The sequence below is a fragment of the Bombus impatiens genome, unplaced genomic scaffold (genome assembly GCF_000188095.3).
Source record: "Bombus impatiens unplaced genomic scaffold, BIMP_2.2 scf_0027, whole genome shotgun sequence".
Classification (NCBI taxonomy): domain Eukaryota; kingdom Metazoa; phylum Arthropoda; class Insecta; order Hymenoptera; family Apidae; genus Bombus; species Bombus impatiens.
The window spans coordinates 1,458,716-1,475,697 of record NT_176446.1 but is presented as its reverse complement, the minus strand read 5'-3'; the positions used below and the strand labels follow the sequence as shown (position 1 = coordinate 1,475,697).

Sequence of the window (16,982 nt, the reverse complement as noted above, 5' to 3'; positions counted from 1 at the left end):
AAAGAATGATCGATTATAATTTAGACGAGATAAAAAACCACTTATTCCGTTTCAATGTCAAAAATAATTACGCTTATTAAAATAAATAGCCTTCATTGATTTTTTAACATAACACGAGCAATTTTTCCAATAAAAATATCGAAAATTCAAGGTTCGCGGTAGATTCGCAGAAGATTAGTCCATCGGGTCAGGAGAGGTCTTGACAACTGTCACCACGGATGTCCCATGGGTTCACGACCCCATGCCGGCATATTAGAGCACTGAATTAGTTAATGCCAGTCACATGGCCGAGCAACGAGAATTACCTTCTCGTGATGCTTCAACAGTGCATACGATTGCATTTTGGACAAGATCGTTTGTCCAATCATCGTCCCTTCCTTCCTGTTTAGCTGGCCCTTGTTTGACGAATCATACTTGTTTACATAGTCAATCCCTTGCGATAATCTTTAACTCGGAGGATTTTCAACGTCATTTGCTTCACGAACGCCAATGATCAGGTTTTTAAAAAGAAGAAGAGAAATCGAACGCAATGATTTTCTCGACTTTAGAAAATAAGTTCCAGGACAGAATGCATATACGTTTATGCGGGTAGCACGATCGAATATAGGTAACACCGCTTAGTCTAATAGGATAAGTCTAATTAACAATTCCTTGTATTAGGAGTTATACAGGCTAGGACAGTGAGAAAGATTAAACAGCCAGCCTGGCATGTATCCGTATTTCTATTTGCCGAGAAAAAAGGTATCGCCGGCATATGACTCACCTATACCAGATTTATGACTTTTATCTCGTATTTTCTCCTACTTGTATAATCATACCTCGTGAGCGATGTTTTTTCACACGATTATTGACGTCCAAGGAAAAAAAACCCTTCGTGCATTCGCAAGCGTTATCGTGAAAAATGAATAAGATAACTCGAACACGCTTTTGCGGCCTGCTTGATAACGGTAGCAATAAACAAAGCGTGTCGATAACTTTTGAACCCTTTCTACGTTCAACTGTCGCGTCTTCAGCGTGCAAAACACGTTCCATTTCTTTTCATTATTATCGATGCCAAAGAATAAACCGCTCCCTCGGGCCACGCTAATCTCGGTTTAATGATCTTTCTCCCTCTTCGATTTGACAATGATCTTGATCCAAGGTACGCGTGAGGATAGCAAAATATGTACATAGAAAGTGCACTTTACGAACGCGCGCAATGATGAAATTTCTATTCGACATTTCTATGCGAAACCTGAACGTGACGCGCATAAATGATCAATTGACAGGATGGAATACAAATTTCCACGATTATCTCTGGTTAAGGAAATTTTGTCTGTCCGACTGAAGGAATCATTGAAATCAATTCAGTTCATTGTAAAATTACGAAAGTAACTGCGAATGAAAATAAGACGCTTATCTTATAGCGAAAAGAGAAAGTATACGTATTATCTAAAAAATGATAGATCAAATGATACGCTTTTCATCAGCGATAATCAGGCCACTGAGACTTCTGTAAAACTTATCGCCGACAAATGAATTACACTCGTACGTTCCTCTTTTTAATAACAAACCGATGATAACATGGAATCGGAACAGACTCACAGTCTGCGAGTCTTCCCGATAACCCTGTTTACTCCATCGAGAAACAGAGAGAATCGTTGATCGACCATTTACGAGTTCTTATTTTTTAATGACGAATAATTACCGCGTTGGAAAAATTGTCAGTCAAATTGGTCCGAGTTGTCTAGAAGAAAAACAAAACGTGCAAATGGCGTTAAACCAATAAGCAGATATTACATAGAAACTTGAAGTTAATTAAATTTCCTTTATTCAGATTGGTCAAGTGACAAAGTGGATACCCGATGGAAAATAAGAGGAAAAGAAGTGAAATGTAAATCGTAATCGTAAACATAGTTACAAATAAAATTGACTTAAATTAGACAATTTACATTAGATTGCCTATATCGTTGAGAGGACCTCAACTTCGTTTTGGAGCTTGAAAACGCATATTTCAAATGAAGTAAAATAGCAGGTTTCTATTAATAAAGCGTGCTCAGAGTACGTACTCAAAGTGAAGTGAATCAATCGACAACGACAAGCGTATAAACTTGAAAAACTATCATCATTGGTAAGTAAGTTTTATGTTCAACTCAAGTTGCTCGAACCAGGTAGCTGCGCTAATCTGAGCGAAGCGTTAATCGTAAACGCCTTGAGTATCCGTGTCAGCTACATCGATCAGATCAAACTTAATTATCTCTGATAAAAAATAACAAAGTTAATCTTGGTGGTATCAGGTCCGTCCTTGCGAAATAATTACACAGCCAAGTGTCACTAGTCACGAGACTTTACAACTGTGTAATAACGAATGCTCGCTAAAACTGCGATAGAAGATCGAATTTCTATGATCGCGCTTCTACGACTACGCAAATGCACGTGATTCTCAGATTTCTTACTCTTCGCGCCATCATTATCAGATCTCGACGATGCAAATAATCTTACGATTCTCCGAGCATCGATCGATCGTTTCTATCTTTTCTGTCCTGATTATGCAAATGCCTCATTTGTCGTGCACCGGTGAATCGATGTCGATAATCGCGCGTTTCGATCAGTAATGAGTACAATCGAGATCCCGCGAGCAAGTCCAAGGCCGTCATTATCATCATCGACCAACGATCAGACCGCAACGACGGTTATGTCATCGCGGGCATCGTTTCCATCAAATCGACGAAACGGACACGCAAGCTCATCTCGTGTAAACATTGTACGAAAAAGAACGTGTTATTAGCCGGTGCTTCGACCCGTTGCACCGATATTAGGGTGATGAATAATTACGTTGCGGAGATATAGCGTAGGTAAACAGCTAGTAAACAGACAACTAAAAACATCGATGATCGTGTATATTCGTGTAGCTTCTTTTATAAGTATAAAAGCCGTGTTTACAATATCGTATAAAATATGAGGAATTGCATTTCCTTGAGCTTTGTATATTACATGCGTATGTTAGAAAAATTTGAGTAGATTGCTGTTAGAACATTCATAGATCTTGCGTGGAAAAGCATCATTGAAGAGTATTTTGTTGGTTAGAGACTTTTCTCCAAACGTAGAGTGTACACAATATAATAATGTGTAGTAAACATATTAATGCATTGTATGATATGTACTATAGATCGCAGTCGCAATGTAATTATCAGATCTATTGCTAATATCAATATACACATAGCAACAACAATACGAAATAATGATCTAAAAGTTAATAGATATAAATACATCAAAAAGGTTCAACCTCAATAAGTAATTTCTTAAGAACCATCAGGTACCTACCAGGTACTAAACAAAACTAATTTCCTGATTAACCATTCTTGGGAATGAGTTTCAGAGGCTCGACTCCCATAACTTTCGCGAACTCTTTACACGCCTGTATCTGATTGGGATGATACGTAATACCACCCTCTTTATCCACGCGTTCCATGGCTGCCCTCTCCAGGTCTCCAGGTATCAAAACAGGTTTGTCTTCGGCGGGAGCCAAATTTCTCAACTGTTTCAACAACTGACCTAATCTCTCCTTCGATCCACAACCAAAAGCTTCCGGATTTATGGCCATGAAACACTGCCCAAGATTAGCAATTTTTTCTTTGGTCTTCCACTGTCTGATATTAGGACCAAACTCGCTTCCAGACAGAATTCCGCAAAGTACCTCGACCATCAAAGCTAGTCCATAGCCTTTGTAGCCGCTAGTGTGTTCCTCTCCACCAACAGGTAATAAAAGAGAAGTTTTGTACGCTTCTTCGGCGTTTGTGGTAACCTTCCCATCGGACCCAAGCGCCCAGCCTGAGGGAATGGCTTCGTTCTTCCTGATAGCTAGCTCGATTTTGCCCAGAGCAACGGCTGTCGTGGCCATATCCAACACGAACTCATCGTTGTTCGACGCTCCCATTCCCAAAGATATCGGATTCGTGCCTAAACCCGCACACTTGCTACGGGTCGGTGCCATCAGAGGACTCGTATTGGTGCAGGAGAAGCCCACGAGACCTTGGTCGATCGCCATTTTAGTGTAGTAACCACAGATGCCATAATGATTCGACCCACAAGTCGACACCATCCCGATACCGAACTTCTTCGCCTTCTTTATCACCAGTTCCATGCAAAATTTACCGATCACCTGGCCCAAACCGTTGTTCCCGTTGACCAACGCTATCGCCTGGAAATAGTTCCATCGAACTTTGCGGTGAAGTCACGTCTTGGCTTCTTAAATGAAACAGCGCGAAATTTTGAAATAAGAACGCAAAGCAAGCGCCGGTTTACTCGACGTCGTTTCAATGGATTTCGACCCTCTCAAAGACCAAAGTGATCGATCTTTTCAATTTCTCTATTGGGTTGACAACTAAGTGATTGCGGATTTTGTCATTGGGTGGTAATGATTTCACTTACATTTAGATAACAGGATTCTTCCTGATTTCGTAACTTCCACGAATATAACGATGCTTCTGATCGTTCGCAGAAATCATGCAACAGTCCAAATCAATTTTGGTCGGTTCGATCCTCCCTCTTTCAGTACATTCAACAAGACGATTCACGGATTATTTACAAAATAGCGAGAAGAGCGGAGACAATCAACTTAGCGAAATTTCTTCCCATGCAAACGAGCGTGTCGACCTCGTCTACGAGGACGGGGGAAAATTTTCAATCGTTCCGTTTCGTCGGCGCGGCGAAGCCATTTACTCGGACCAGTCCCCCTTTTTCTATCTTCGACATGCTCGTCCCTACTTAACGCTTATTCCACAACAACCCCCGGCGACGACTCATCCTGTATCATCCCCTTATTCAACGCGTGGGTTGACAACTAAGTGATTGCGGATTGTGTCATTAGGTGGTAATGACAGAATCCGCAATCACTTAGTTGCCAACCCAATATTTTTATTAGGTAGATGATATAATTAATATTCGATACTCAGTCAGCAAACAAGTAATTTACTTCCATAAATTTGTTTACCACGAGAAACTGGCATGAGTAACAAAATGTATTTAAAAAATATTTGTAATATCATTTTTCCTTCAATTTATAAAGTCGAACAGTGTAGTTTCTAGGAAGTTCGTTTATAGAGTCTAAGAATGTTGTCGAGGTGAAAAGATCTCGTATCTATTCAAATGGAATTAAGGAATTCTAATACCCACGAGATAAGAGTACGTAAGGAGTTATCTGCTTTGTTTTCTAACGAGATCTTTATTGTAATAGGATAGAGTTTGGTTCTGTGTCGTGTGTTCGCTGAAGTTGTTTGCTTAGAAGGCTTTAAGCAATGGTGTGCAAATCGGAAATTACATTTTTAATTATCGTCAGCAGCAACGTGTACACATATGTTCGTAACGTTGCATAAAATGCTCTCTGTCATATTTTTACACGGGAAATGTAAAGTTTCCACTGGTAACGACTGACAAGTAAACCGGTAAAAGCCGGATTTTCAATCATACGTGCGTTTGGTATCGTAAATTTGAGTATTTCCAGCAGCGAGACTATGCTTTGGCTATGCGAAGATTCTTCAATTATAATCGTATACATTTATTTTTGCTTTTAAAGAGAAATGACGTAATTGAAACCGCTGAGAGGACGCAAGATGAATTGAATAAATCATTTCCAGGTATTGTTAACATATGAATGACAACCGTGTATAATAATAATAATTCCTCGAAATTATCCAGTCTCCGCATCTTCGTTAGAATTTTAATGATGCGTAATGGAACGTATCCGTGCACTGTAATCTCACTGACGTACGTTCACCTCGTGACAACTGTGTATCCAGTTGATTAAACGAACAATTAAACCGCGTCACGTTTAATCTCAGTGAATCTTAAGACTAATCACGATGTAAAAGAACCAAGGTGTGGGAGTTCCGACGCTGTTTTCGCAGCTTCGATTATCACGCTTAACGTTGCCATACTTGACATCTTCGCATCTAACATTGAGGCTTTCGGAAGAGAGACGCAACTGGAAAACATTCTTTTGCGATGTTTCCGACGTGGATCTCGTCCGCTAGTTTCAAACGCGTGGTAGACGTGGCAGTGTTAAGTATAACACTGCACAGTGTAACAATGTTAAGTGTGAAACCAAGGTATATCAACCGCGATATCGTCTCGTCGCTGGAAAGTAGATTTCGCCGTACCTGAAAATCCGTAAGGATCTCTGGCTTCGCAGTAGGATTGGTCATTCCGTCCTTAATATCCTGCACGTACATTTGCATTCTGTTCATTCCATGGCTAAAATGGCCACGGTAATCGGCGACCATTAAATGATGGCCAACGATACAACCATCCTCGAGCGATGTTCCAGCCTTGCACATGCACTCAGATACGAATCTAACCACCTCCTCTTTAGGGACCACCATGGGTACGTCACATTGACTGGAGGCTAACCTTGCCCACATCCAACCAGACTTCATCGAAGTTCTCAACAACTTTAACGTATTCCACGAAACACTCAGAAGGCTTCTGTTCATGTTCGACATTATTTTTTTCCGTTGAGCGACTTATCAATCGCGATGAACCAATTGAATCAAGCCTTGTCTATCTTTTTTATTAGCAATCCTACTGTGACGTTGATTTTAAGAATATATACAAAGCCACATACGTAAATCAAACGATAAACCGCGAAAATATCATCGAGCTAGGTTATCGGTTCTTTTTTTAAATTTCTTACTTAATCTTAAAACCTCGTTATTACGACTTAAAGTTCTTTTAGACAGGATTCAGTTTTAATAATATCCTTTTGTACTCTTCGTAAATTGAATTTAATTCGATGTATTCTTTTACAAATTGTTCTATCTTCTTCTTCTTCTCTAGCTGTGCAGAGTTTAAATTTACCGCTTCCCAAACTTTTCATCCAATCTACTCCTTACCTCCACGTTTTGTTACATAAGTGTTAACTTATATCAAGGATTCTTCGAGTGTTTGCGATCGATGTACTTGCTGATCCACAGGAAAGATCTTCTCTAGAGCGTTCGAACTTGACGAGACAAGTTTTTTAACTATCGATCGTGCACGTGTGCAACTTTATGATCTATGGATCACACGGCAACCTTCACGAATCGATGTTATACGTTGTACTACCTTTCCAACTTTGTTCCTTGCGTCACGTGTAGTTACCTATTGGCTAGACTGACTGACGTCGGGAAGCGGGAACATTTAAATTACAAGAAAACGCCGCTTTATATAAAATTTCTTGCAGTTTCCTTTCAGTTGAATTCACAACTTACAGAATATTTTTATAATGTTTCTGCGTCACGAAATATCGATTGATATTCTCGAGAATTGTATCAGTGTGGTTCCTGAACGCGAAGAATACAATTTTATTATTTCCTTAACCTCTACTTTTTCCTTGTAAACTATGCCTGTAGAAATATTTCACTCGAAGCGTCGACTTTAATCCTTTAGAAACTATGATTGCAAATTTACATGGTAACGTAACGTTGTGTATTTTATAAAAGAATACTCTATGCATATTTGATCCACTTACTGCCTATTTCATTCTACACGCTATTTCTAGGTTAAAGAAAAGGATGACGTATGTCTATTTTTGCATCGATAAAACTAGCTCTATCTACGATAACGTAACCACATACTACAAAGCACCTAACTTTATGAAAAAATATTTCAATCCTGCAAGCTATTGTACTATGCAATATCTATTCAAATATTTTCTTTTCGAACAAAGACCTTCCCTTCGTTATTCTAATCCTCCATCCCTGAATCAGATAAATCTTTAAACATCGCTATCTTTATTCCAAATTAAGACTTATAGCTTACACAAACCACAGTAAACACTCTATGTACTTAATATTCGGACAATAATTATTAGATTTGGAAGATTAATTTTAATGCGAATTAATATTTTTGAGAATACAATTAAAAAATTGCTTTATCTATCAAGCATTATACAAAGCACTATACTTTGTATATTTCACATATATATATATCTTCATAATATGTGCGGTCTGTGCAATTTTGCACTTTCAAATTTCCCATAAATGCACAGAAATCCACAATCTAACAACTATAATCTATATCTCCATTGAGCTCCAAACAAACATCGTTCCAATTACTGCAATCTGTTCAGCGATGGAAAGGCTCTCGTTCCAAAAACGATTGCAGCTTATCGTTCATTCCTATCAATCCGGTCCAATCAATGGCACGTTACACAAAGCCTGTTATCAGCCGCTTAAAAATCAATTACCAATTTTGCTTGAGACATCCGACGCAGTTAACAGGACAAACGTTGAGGCAAGGATCGCGAAGCACATGCAACGGGGTCGTAAAGCGAGTAATTTCACAGATGCGCGCCTAGCAGCGCGAATAAAATGCACGTGACTCGTATACGGTGTGTAGACAGGTTGCAAGGCAAACCGGCTGATCCGGCCGCAGAAAAATCGATAATCGACCCTGCGTTTCCGCGTGCATTCTGCGCGCTGCGTAAAACTTATGCAATTCCAGCGTCGAATATTCGGCGCCATCCTACAGATTCGAGCGATGTTCGCGTAATTTGACGATAGTTGTATCAACGATACGCAATTTCTTTTGTCGAGGCATTCCACGATAGGAATAAGCGGATGACGAAAAAAGAAAAAGGAGCCAAATGATCGCATACTACGAGAAGACAACGCCGCGGTGTTGTGCGACGTCCGCTAGCTGTCGTTTCGCTTCGCTTCCTGAAAAACCAGTCCTTTATAGAGAAAACTGACGATTCGCGAAAAATTGCAATTGCACATTGTTATTTCGAAACGGGCTTTCGAAATCTTTAAGAATAAAAAAGAAAAGTGGCACAAGTGGTAAAATTTCGAACTTCCTGTCTTACGGTATTGAGCTAAATTTCTATTTGAATGTTTCATAATTGTACGAGAAGAAGAGACGGTTCGTGACTAATTGCACTCTTTGCGTTTTGGAATGTTACTGGAATTTTTAACAGTGGAGGGGGAAATGCGTATATGATCGAAGGGACTCGGAAGAAATGATTCAAGTGACAGAACATGAATCGTTAGAAATAAGAATTATGTTCAAGCCGAATCCTTATTCTAATCTAAAGTTTCGTCTGAATTGGTAAAATTGGAAATCAAGTTACGTAGTAAAGTAAGTAGTGTCTCGATGATCTGCGGTGATCGTATTATTCACAGTATTTTGAAAGCTAATATGTAATTAGATTTAACGAGTGTAATAAATAAATCATATAAAACAGAGAGAAAACAGAGAGAAAACAATTCATAAGACACTGAGTTAATTTGTGAAAACTATGAATAAAAATACAATCTGTATGCTTTCAAACATTAAAAATACCGTACTATACACGGTCATATATTCATTTTATAAATTCATAATTCAAATCATAAAAGCGTAACAAAATCTCCTAGGTAAATACAGACATTTATTTATTAATTTTTAAAAAAAGATTCTTAACTGAACTCCACCTTTGATGAACTCAAAATTGTGAGACGATATTGACCATTGTAAATGTTCGATAAATTCATAATTTGAACTACAAAGAATTTCGAACGGCATCAGATGGAAAAAATGAAATAGAAAAATACATATCCAATAGTTTGCAGCCGTAAGTTCATCAAAAACTGTCACATATCACCTGCGCATCATTATAGTCAACTGTCAATATTTGCGTTCCAGTTATACGAGTTTATGTATATGCGAGGTCGTTATATGCAAACTTATGTATATAGCATGTACACGAACTGATATACGTAACAACAAATTAGCTATATTGCTTGCAAATTAGGTTGCTAGAATAGGACAAAAATTGTTTCGATAATTTTCTATTCAACTCGAAGTTACAATGTATGAAAAAATATCAGCGATTGCCTAATACGACACACTGAATTGCGTCTAACGAATTGGTCAAGAACGAAATAACAATAAGCGCAGAAATACCATGGTAGAAGTCACTGGTTTCTTCGTAGATTTTTTAGGACCAGTTTCTATCTATGTTAAATAGCTAGACCTTCGCTTTATCGCACGAGAACCTCGATATGACGATCTCTCATCGAGAACTGTTATCGACTTCGTACATATATCTCATCAAGGACATTTTGTGATAGAAACGTCGAACTAATCACTATAATAATTAGACTCGTAAATTTTCGTTCGCATAAATTCGTCGTTCAAATGCATCTTGAAACTGCGTTGGGGCCAATCAGGTGTTAAAAAGACCTTGACTTCGATCTTCCCGAATGCAATAAAATTTTATGCACTAAAAGCGTTCAACCATCAGCTAATCAAAGTAGTATTTTCACGCTAATTTATTCTTACTTTTTATATTGTTTCAAGTTTTCTCAGCTCAGAAACCGAATTACTGCATTGCCCATTCATTTGCGTTTTATCTATTTCTACGAAATTGTAAATTTTTATTGTCGATATTTCGCGGAAAAGCCAAGATTACGGGCTAGCAGATTTAAGCTTCTTTAATATCATTGTCAGGTTAATAAACCTGTACATATATTTACTTATCTTTATAGTTAGGCTGAATAGTTTCCCAGCGTAGTGGCGGTAAAACTGTGTGCAGATGTGATATTACGAAATTAGATAGAAAAATAAATAAATAACGAGCGAATACATTATTCCAAACGAAGGAGTAAAGTTAAAGAATTCAAAATTATGAATAACAAAGTTATGATATTTATACTGAAACGATCGATCATGCGCTATTTCATTACTGAAATTCTGACGCTATTTCGCAGAATTTGCAGCTCGCGTCGGAATGTTTGACGCGATAAAAGATTGATTTATTACAGATAAACGAATTAGCAGGTCGTAAAGAAGAGAGGAACAAATGTGTAATTAATACAGTTTATCTCACCTTCCAATGTAATTAGAAATCGACTAATCACCGTAATAACTTGTTTAAATTACTCGTCAATTGACAATGTAAATTCCGATTACGTACATAAATATATTCATATAATTACGCGTTAATCGAATTTATCCGAATCAGAAGCACAGAAGAAAAAAGAAGAAAGTGATATGCTTCTTGGTATTGCTCGTGTCATCATGGTACATAAGTATCTCGCCTTGTGTCAACCTTAGCAATTATCGCTGCTTATGATTATCGTGACTTAATACGAAACACTGTTCGAATAATAACTACGTTGCCTAGGAATATTCAGTTCAGTTATTAATATTTTCTGCGTTACCTGCTTCCGAAAGTTCAGTAATTTTTAGGATTTACAAAAATTCTTTACGAGAGAAATCTTATTTTTATCAGAAACATCTGTTCCAGCCAAGGAATTTTTGAACGCGTAAATTACTTTGAAAAAGATCTCTATGCGAAGAACCAAAATAATATGGAAATTATTTTGATGACACAACACGCGGTTTTATTGGAAAAACGATGCTTCACATGCATCAACCTAATATTACAGAAAATGTCGATGGTTAAACGAACTAATTTACGTTCGAGTAGTCGAAATTATAATCAATATGTTGTGATTACGCTGTATTTTCCTTTCCTTTTCTTCTTTTGCTTATCGGTCAAAAATCTACCGGTAAGGTAAATCGCATAGAAATTGCATAATTCAACGTCATTTCGCGCTAACAAATCCAAGTATCGGCAATCGGAAAAAGCGCTGCTTGCGATTACATCATGCATATTCGATCGCGTTACTTAACGAACTCGGCCGTCTAGGAAAAAAGAATACTGCGTTGTTTTTCGACGTATCGGAAAAATAGAAGGAAAAGCGGAGGAATGGCGCGGAATTTCGAGCAAAGCGTTAATCAACACGTTAACACGCCAATAGCGATACACGATCGTCAGTTGACTTTGAAGAAAACAAAGAAACATACGACGATTAAACCAGTTGTCTTGAAAAAATAAATTTAAATTTCAAATTTTTATTTCATCCTGGAAATCGAGGTAGACAAATACTAAATTAAGCAAGAAGCAGAGTATTTTTAATTGAGCAGCGCAAAATATATAAGAGAATATTCGCGCACCGTTGAACCAGCCAGTACAAAGATTAAATTACTTAATTGATCGAGTAGTTAATTCACGATGAATGATTTACTACATCGTACCCAGCCATCAATGAACTGCAAGGTGAACGTACTCTGAATGAAATACAGAAAATGAAAGAAGAAAAAGAAAGTAACGAATGACAAAATGATCTCAAGTAATTTAAATAATCGCTAATAACTCAAGAAAATGTAAATGGAGGATGGTAATCAATGAGTTCTAGAGAAAGATCAATTTCCGTGATGGATCGAACAAGAAACTCGCTACTATACGGCTTCAGAAGACGGAGCAGGAGAAAAAGGTACAGGCCTCCTCAACAGAAGGATGTAATTTACCGGTTTTTGTTTCTCCTGTGTGTCTGCCAATAACTGTTACGGTGAGATGACTTTTTGTCTAACCTTTCGGCGGATTGCAGTACCAGCGATCGTGAGACGGTAGTCTATTCACTCTATTTTCAACATACATATTAAAACACCGATTCTACGAATTATCGTCATTGAAAAACAGCGACAGCATACAACAAACGAGAGTTCTATTCGCAAGAAAATAAATAGAGAACGGACGACATAAAATTTGTTAATCTATTTTTCTACTCTTTAGGAAGAATGTTAGGAGTTTATTTTCATGGTATTTAATAGGTAATAAGTAAATAATAAATAGGTAGAAATTACAACAGTGTAAAAAAAAATAAGTAGAAAATTTTCTTTCCTGCTTAAATTTTTTCAAAAGAAAACCTTACATAATGACAATCGTCCTAAGTTTTTTTCACAATTATTACTTTCGTAAATACGTACACAGCACAAACAGAGACATCGCAAACTGGTACCCATTTCTTAAACGGTAAATAAAGAATGGAAAGTACAACATTTTCTTTTCTGCTTGTATTTCTTTCGAGAAGAACCTTGCATAATGGCAATCGTCGTATGTTTCTTTTCGCAATTATTCTTTTCGTGAATAAGAAGACAAGAGAAACAGAAGAGGTCGAGAAAATGGCAAGCTGCCCCGGAATTTTGCAGAGGGTGTTTCGAAAGTGACGCGACCATTCGAGGACGCAGTATCTTTGCGCTTACTATAATACAAGGTCTAAAAATCCATGGCGAAGTTGGCAGACACGACTATTATTATATTGTTGCAAAATCAAGACTGCACGTGAGGGTGAAAAGAAGAGAAAACGTCATTAGTCAGGCGAATCACGCAGTCAAGACGAATTGACTTTAAAATCATGTGGAAATGTCGTGATTTTTCTAAGATAGAAACGTACAAGAACATGATTTATCTTAAATTCCTAAACGCTGGTTTAATATAAAACCTGGATTGAATCTTTAAAACTTTCTAGAAGTAGTTTAATGTTAAAGACTATTAGCTTATTCCGTTACTACTCGTTGAAACGGACGCCAGTCAGTTGAAACTATTTCCACTTCATCTACATACGAAATTCCGATAAGAGATATATTAGGTCACACACATTCTAGCCGATTCTTCGTTACAAAATCTACTACAATTTCAATCAACTTAATTTCAATATCTTATCGATATCAATATTGTACTTTTATTTTTTATGCACGAGATGTCCCATATCTGTTTTCGTTCGTCAGATTTCGTCTTCGTTTCTCAAAAAATACCATGCGACTCTCTCATGATACCGAATAGTTCGTAACTAACCAAACTCTGCTAAACGATAAACACTGTTCTACGAGTTTCTAGGAATCCCGTGGAATCGGAACAAACAGGCGAATCCCCTGATAAGAGATAGCTTAAAATTGGATGGAAGAGCATCTATAGGTTTGAGGTTTTCAGGCCGCTGACAAAAATGAATATCGGATCATGTCTAAAGCATCACGATTCACGGCGATCTATGCCATTTTATGCAAACAAGCGCTTGCCTGTGACGATTCCATAAATTAGCGAAGACCGATCGCTCAGGTGGTGATCAGCTGACAATCAGCTGAGAATGGGTCGACGAGAGAGCGTGGGCACGGTATTCAAAATGCACGCGAGAAAGTAGACGAGCACGTGGTGTCTCTCTGTCCTCGTCTCAGATACAAATCCCGCTCCCAAGCGAACTATTCGCGGCTAGCAGCGCACCGCAGCCAAGAATAAACATGAAAATAGGTTCGCAACCCTTACTTGGCGTCGCTTTCGCCTAGCCCTCGTCACTATAAATCATATAACGAAAACAATCAACCATATCTATCGTACAATTCATAGTAAATCAAGCTGGTTCGTCATTCGCGTCGAAGATTGATCTATTGCATCCAGTTTTCTCTTAAGAATGAAAAATACCTCACATTGGTCGAACGTTAAAGGAACGAACAAGTGTTAAGAATTTAAGAAACAAAATAGTACGCACTGGAGATAGTCTGAGGAGTAAAAATGACGGAAGATGAACTTACCAATGTGTTTTGATATCCCAGACCATATTCTTCGTTCGCCTCGCTGCTGGACGATGCCATGTTGGATCTTCAGTTGGTCGAAGATCGTGCACGATTCGATTTCGAAACTTAATGAGACGCGAGAGGATCGGAAAATGGATAGCTCGATAGAAGAAGTCAGGGTAAATACCAGTTAGATCGAAACTTCACTAATGGTTATTGGTCGTTTAAACCAGGCGATTCTTTCTTCCTCTTCCTCCCCTGTCTCCACGGCTTATCGTGCACGATCCCCGCTTTGGACACATTTATCGTCTTCCCTAGAACGATCTTCGAACTTCTTCAGCCAGGCATCGACCACCATTCGACTCGTTCGCGTCTCGCCAACTCGACGATACTTTCGCACATGTACACCAGTACAAAAGCACGATACCACCCGACTGTTTCGTTCGTTCCTCAATACATGTTTATAAAGTAACAGATAAGTGAGTTACACGTGGAACTACGTAAACGCCGAAGACGGAATCACGTTTCGTTATACGGACGACTATGGACAACTATCAGTTTCGTCGCAGGCGGTTTTTCTCTTCCGTTATTCGACGAGAAGTATCAGAAGAGGCTGATTTACGAGATTTCGTTGTTTATCCCGCCTCGATCGCGAACATTCCAACAATTAATCGTATCGTGTCACGAGCAACAGAAAAACAATTAGTTCCGAAAACGACGCTGTGTATCTAAGTAACGCGGTTTCAAACACGCGCACGATAGCCACTAGCCGCTCTGAGACGCGCGTCGAGACCGGGTGCCGAACTACCAAACAGAAAGAAAAACAACTAGCCCCACCACACGCTGCCACGAAAATCCTACGATATACACTGCGCCACTTTCGCGTTCTTACTCTGATTTTCGTGAGGACTTTCGCAAGGAATCTTCTCCATAAAATATTGTTCCATCCGCGATTCTCTCGTTAGTTGATTTATGAGTTAAACGATCCTTAAAATCGATCGAAAAATGGTCAAAAGATCGGACGAAGACCGTTGCAAACGTAGGAACAACGGTTAGCGATCGAACTAATCCTTCGATAATGGCATGGCCCAACAAATTCGCGTTGAAGAAATCGTACAAGATGATTTTCTTTGAAAACTTTCACTCGTTCCACAACAGACTCATTTCCGCTATTCGTTGTTCGACGAATGGGTGTTAAGAGGTAAACGATCGAAACGGTTCTCAGTGATGGAAACGATTCAAAGGATCCCAAGGGTCGTATGACCTACGATATCGGTGACACGAGACGCGCTTCCCAAGCGACTGTCCGGTTGGACGGTCGTCAGCCGACTGATAGGTGTATGAATGAAGCGACTGGGATTTCTGCCTCGGTTTACAGGAAAAATCGGAATCCTGTCCCGCCGGTTGACACTATCCAACACGTGACTTCGACTTCGCCGTTGTCTTAAACGACCATTCGATACCTATGATTTCACCGTTTTCGTCGGCATAACGCGACAGTGATTAACACACTGGTAAAAATGATTCGAAACGATCGAATATCGGAGAATAGATACTGTTGTTAATCTGCAACGAACTCTAAGATAATTCGACCGGCGTATCGATTCGTACGATACACTTACGCACTATCTCTTGCACGGTCTCCGGCAGATGTAATTATGTAATTCGAGTTAACTGGGATTGCCTGAGAACAGTTGACGCGCAACGGAAGCTTGTTCGTTCACGAAATATTCCCATTTACGGCACGGAATGTAACGGAAGTGTAAGGAAGGAAATTACGAGTTTGGATATCCACTCCACGAAAATTTGTGCCTGTATAGTTTGTTTGCATTGACTCAAGCTGCAAGATAACACGGTGAATAGTTAAATGACCGAGTGAAAAAGGAGAAATAACGCGCGTAGCTGACCATTTTATTCTCTTGTACCGTTAAATCCTTCAATCGCGATCACGGACATCCGACCTTGACCATCGACTTATGACGCGCTGTCTCTTCCTTCAAAGTTTTGGTATTACTTCCAGAGTCATTCGACCGAACTCTTCGTCTTTTCGTTAATTGGCCACCGACGATGCACTAATTTCATATCGCCTGACATTTTGACCGGTCGGGTCAAATGATCGAAAACATTGACTTGGATTGTAAACCGAGCGAGTCACCAAGTGCGCAGACGTATACGTTGCCTACGTATTAAACTCAGCGAGGTGTAAACATGATTAATTATCAGTTTCACTTAAAAACAGTACGCAATATGATTTGAAGAGACACAGAGAGCAAGAGCAGGAAAGTTTGTGAACTTTCTACGAGATAGAAATTGGATTTGTCTTCGGTAGAGGATGATACTAGAGAATCGAGTTTCACCGAATTCGATGGTCTTCGTGTCACTTTGGCTTCGAGAAGCATGACGGTATTCACAGGAGAACGTTAGTACATGAATATTTATGAGCGCGAACATTCTAGGTACGTAATCGCGATAGGCTTTGAAATCGGACAGTCGCATTGGCGGTGGATCGAATACCTTTTTTTATCATTTGGCATCGGTGTGCTTACACTACGACGTGGAAATCACACGTGGGATCGATGGGCGTTGATATCTGGAGGGAAGCAAGGCGAAACGGAAGCCTGAATTATATT

The 16,982-nt window shown here is 38.9% G+C and overlaps 2 protein-coding genes across 2 annotated transcripts in view; both read right to left on the bottom strand.

Annotated features, from left to right (window-relative positions):
• The window catches only part of LOC100746912 (chloride channel protein 2), a 35,343-nt gene extending 18,386 nt beyond the window's left edge, over nt 1-16,957 (bottom strand). Inside the window, exon 1 of the mRNA XM_012386329.3 lies at nt 14,371-16,957. Coding sequence (XP_012241752.1) covers nt 14,371-14,430 — 60 coding nt within the window. The 5' untranslated portion in view covers nt 14,431-16,957. The remainder of the gene's footprint in view (nt 1-14,370) is intronic.
• Nucleotides 2,855-8,982, bottom strand: LOC100747511 (uncharacterized oxidoreductase YjmC). Its single transcript, XM_003484899.4, has 2 exons — nt 6,138-8,982; nt 2,855-4,180 (listed from the first exon to the last, which is right to left on the bottom strand). The coding sequence occupies exons 1-2, from the start codon at nt 6,477-6,479 to the stop codon at nt 3,332-3,334; spliced, it is 1,191 nt and encodes a 396-aa protein (XP_003484947.1). The 5' UTR covers nt 6,480-8,982; the 3' UTR covers nt 2,855-3,331.
• Nucleotides 16,958-16,982: the final 25 nt, after the last annotated feature.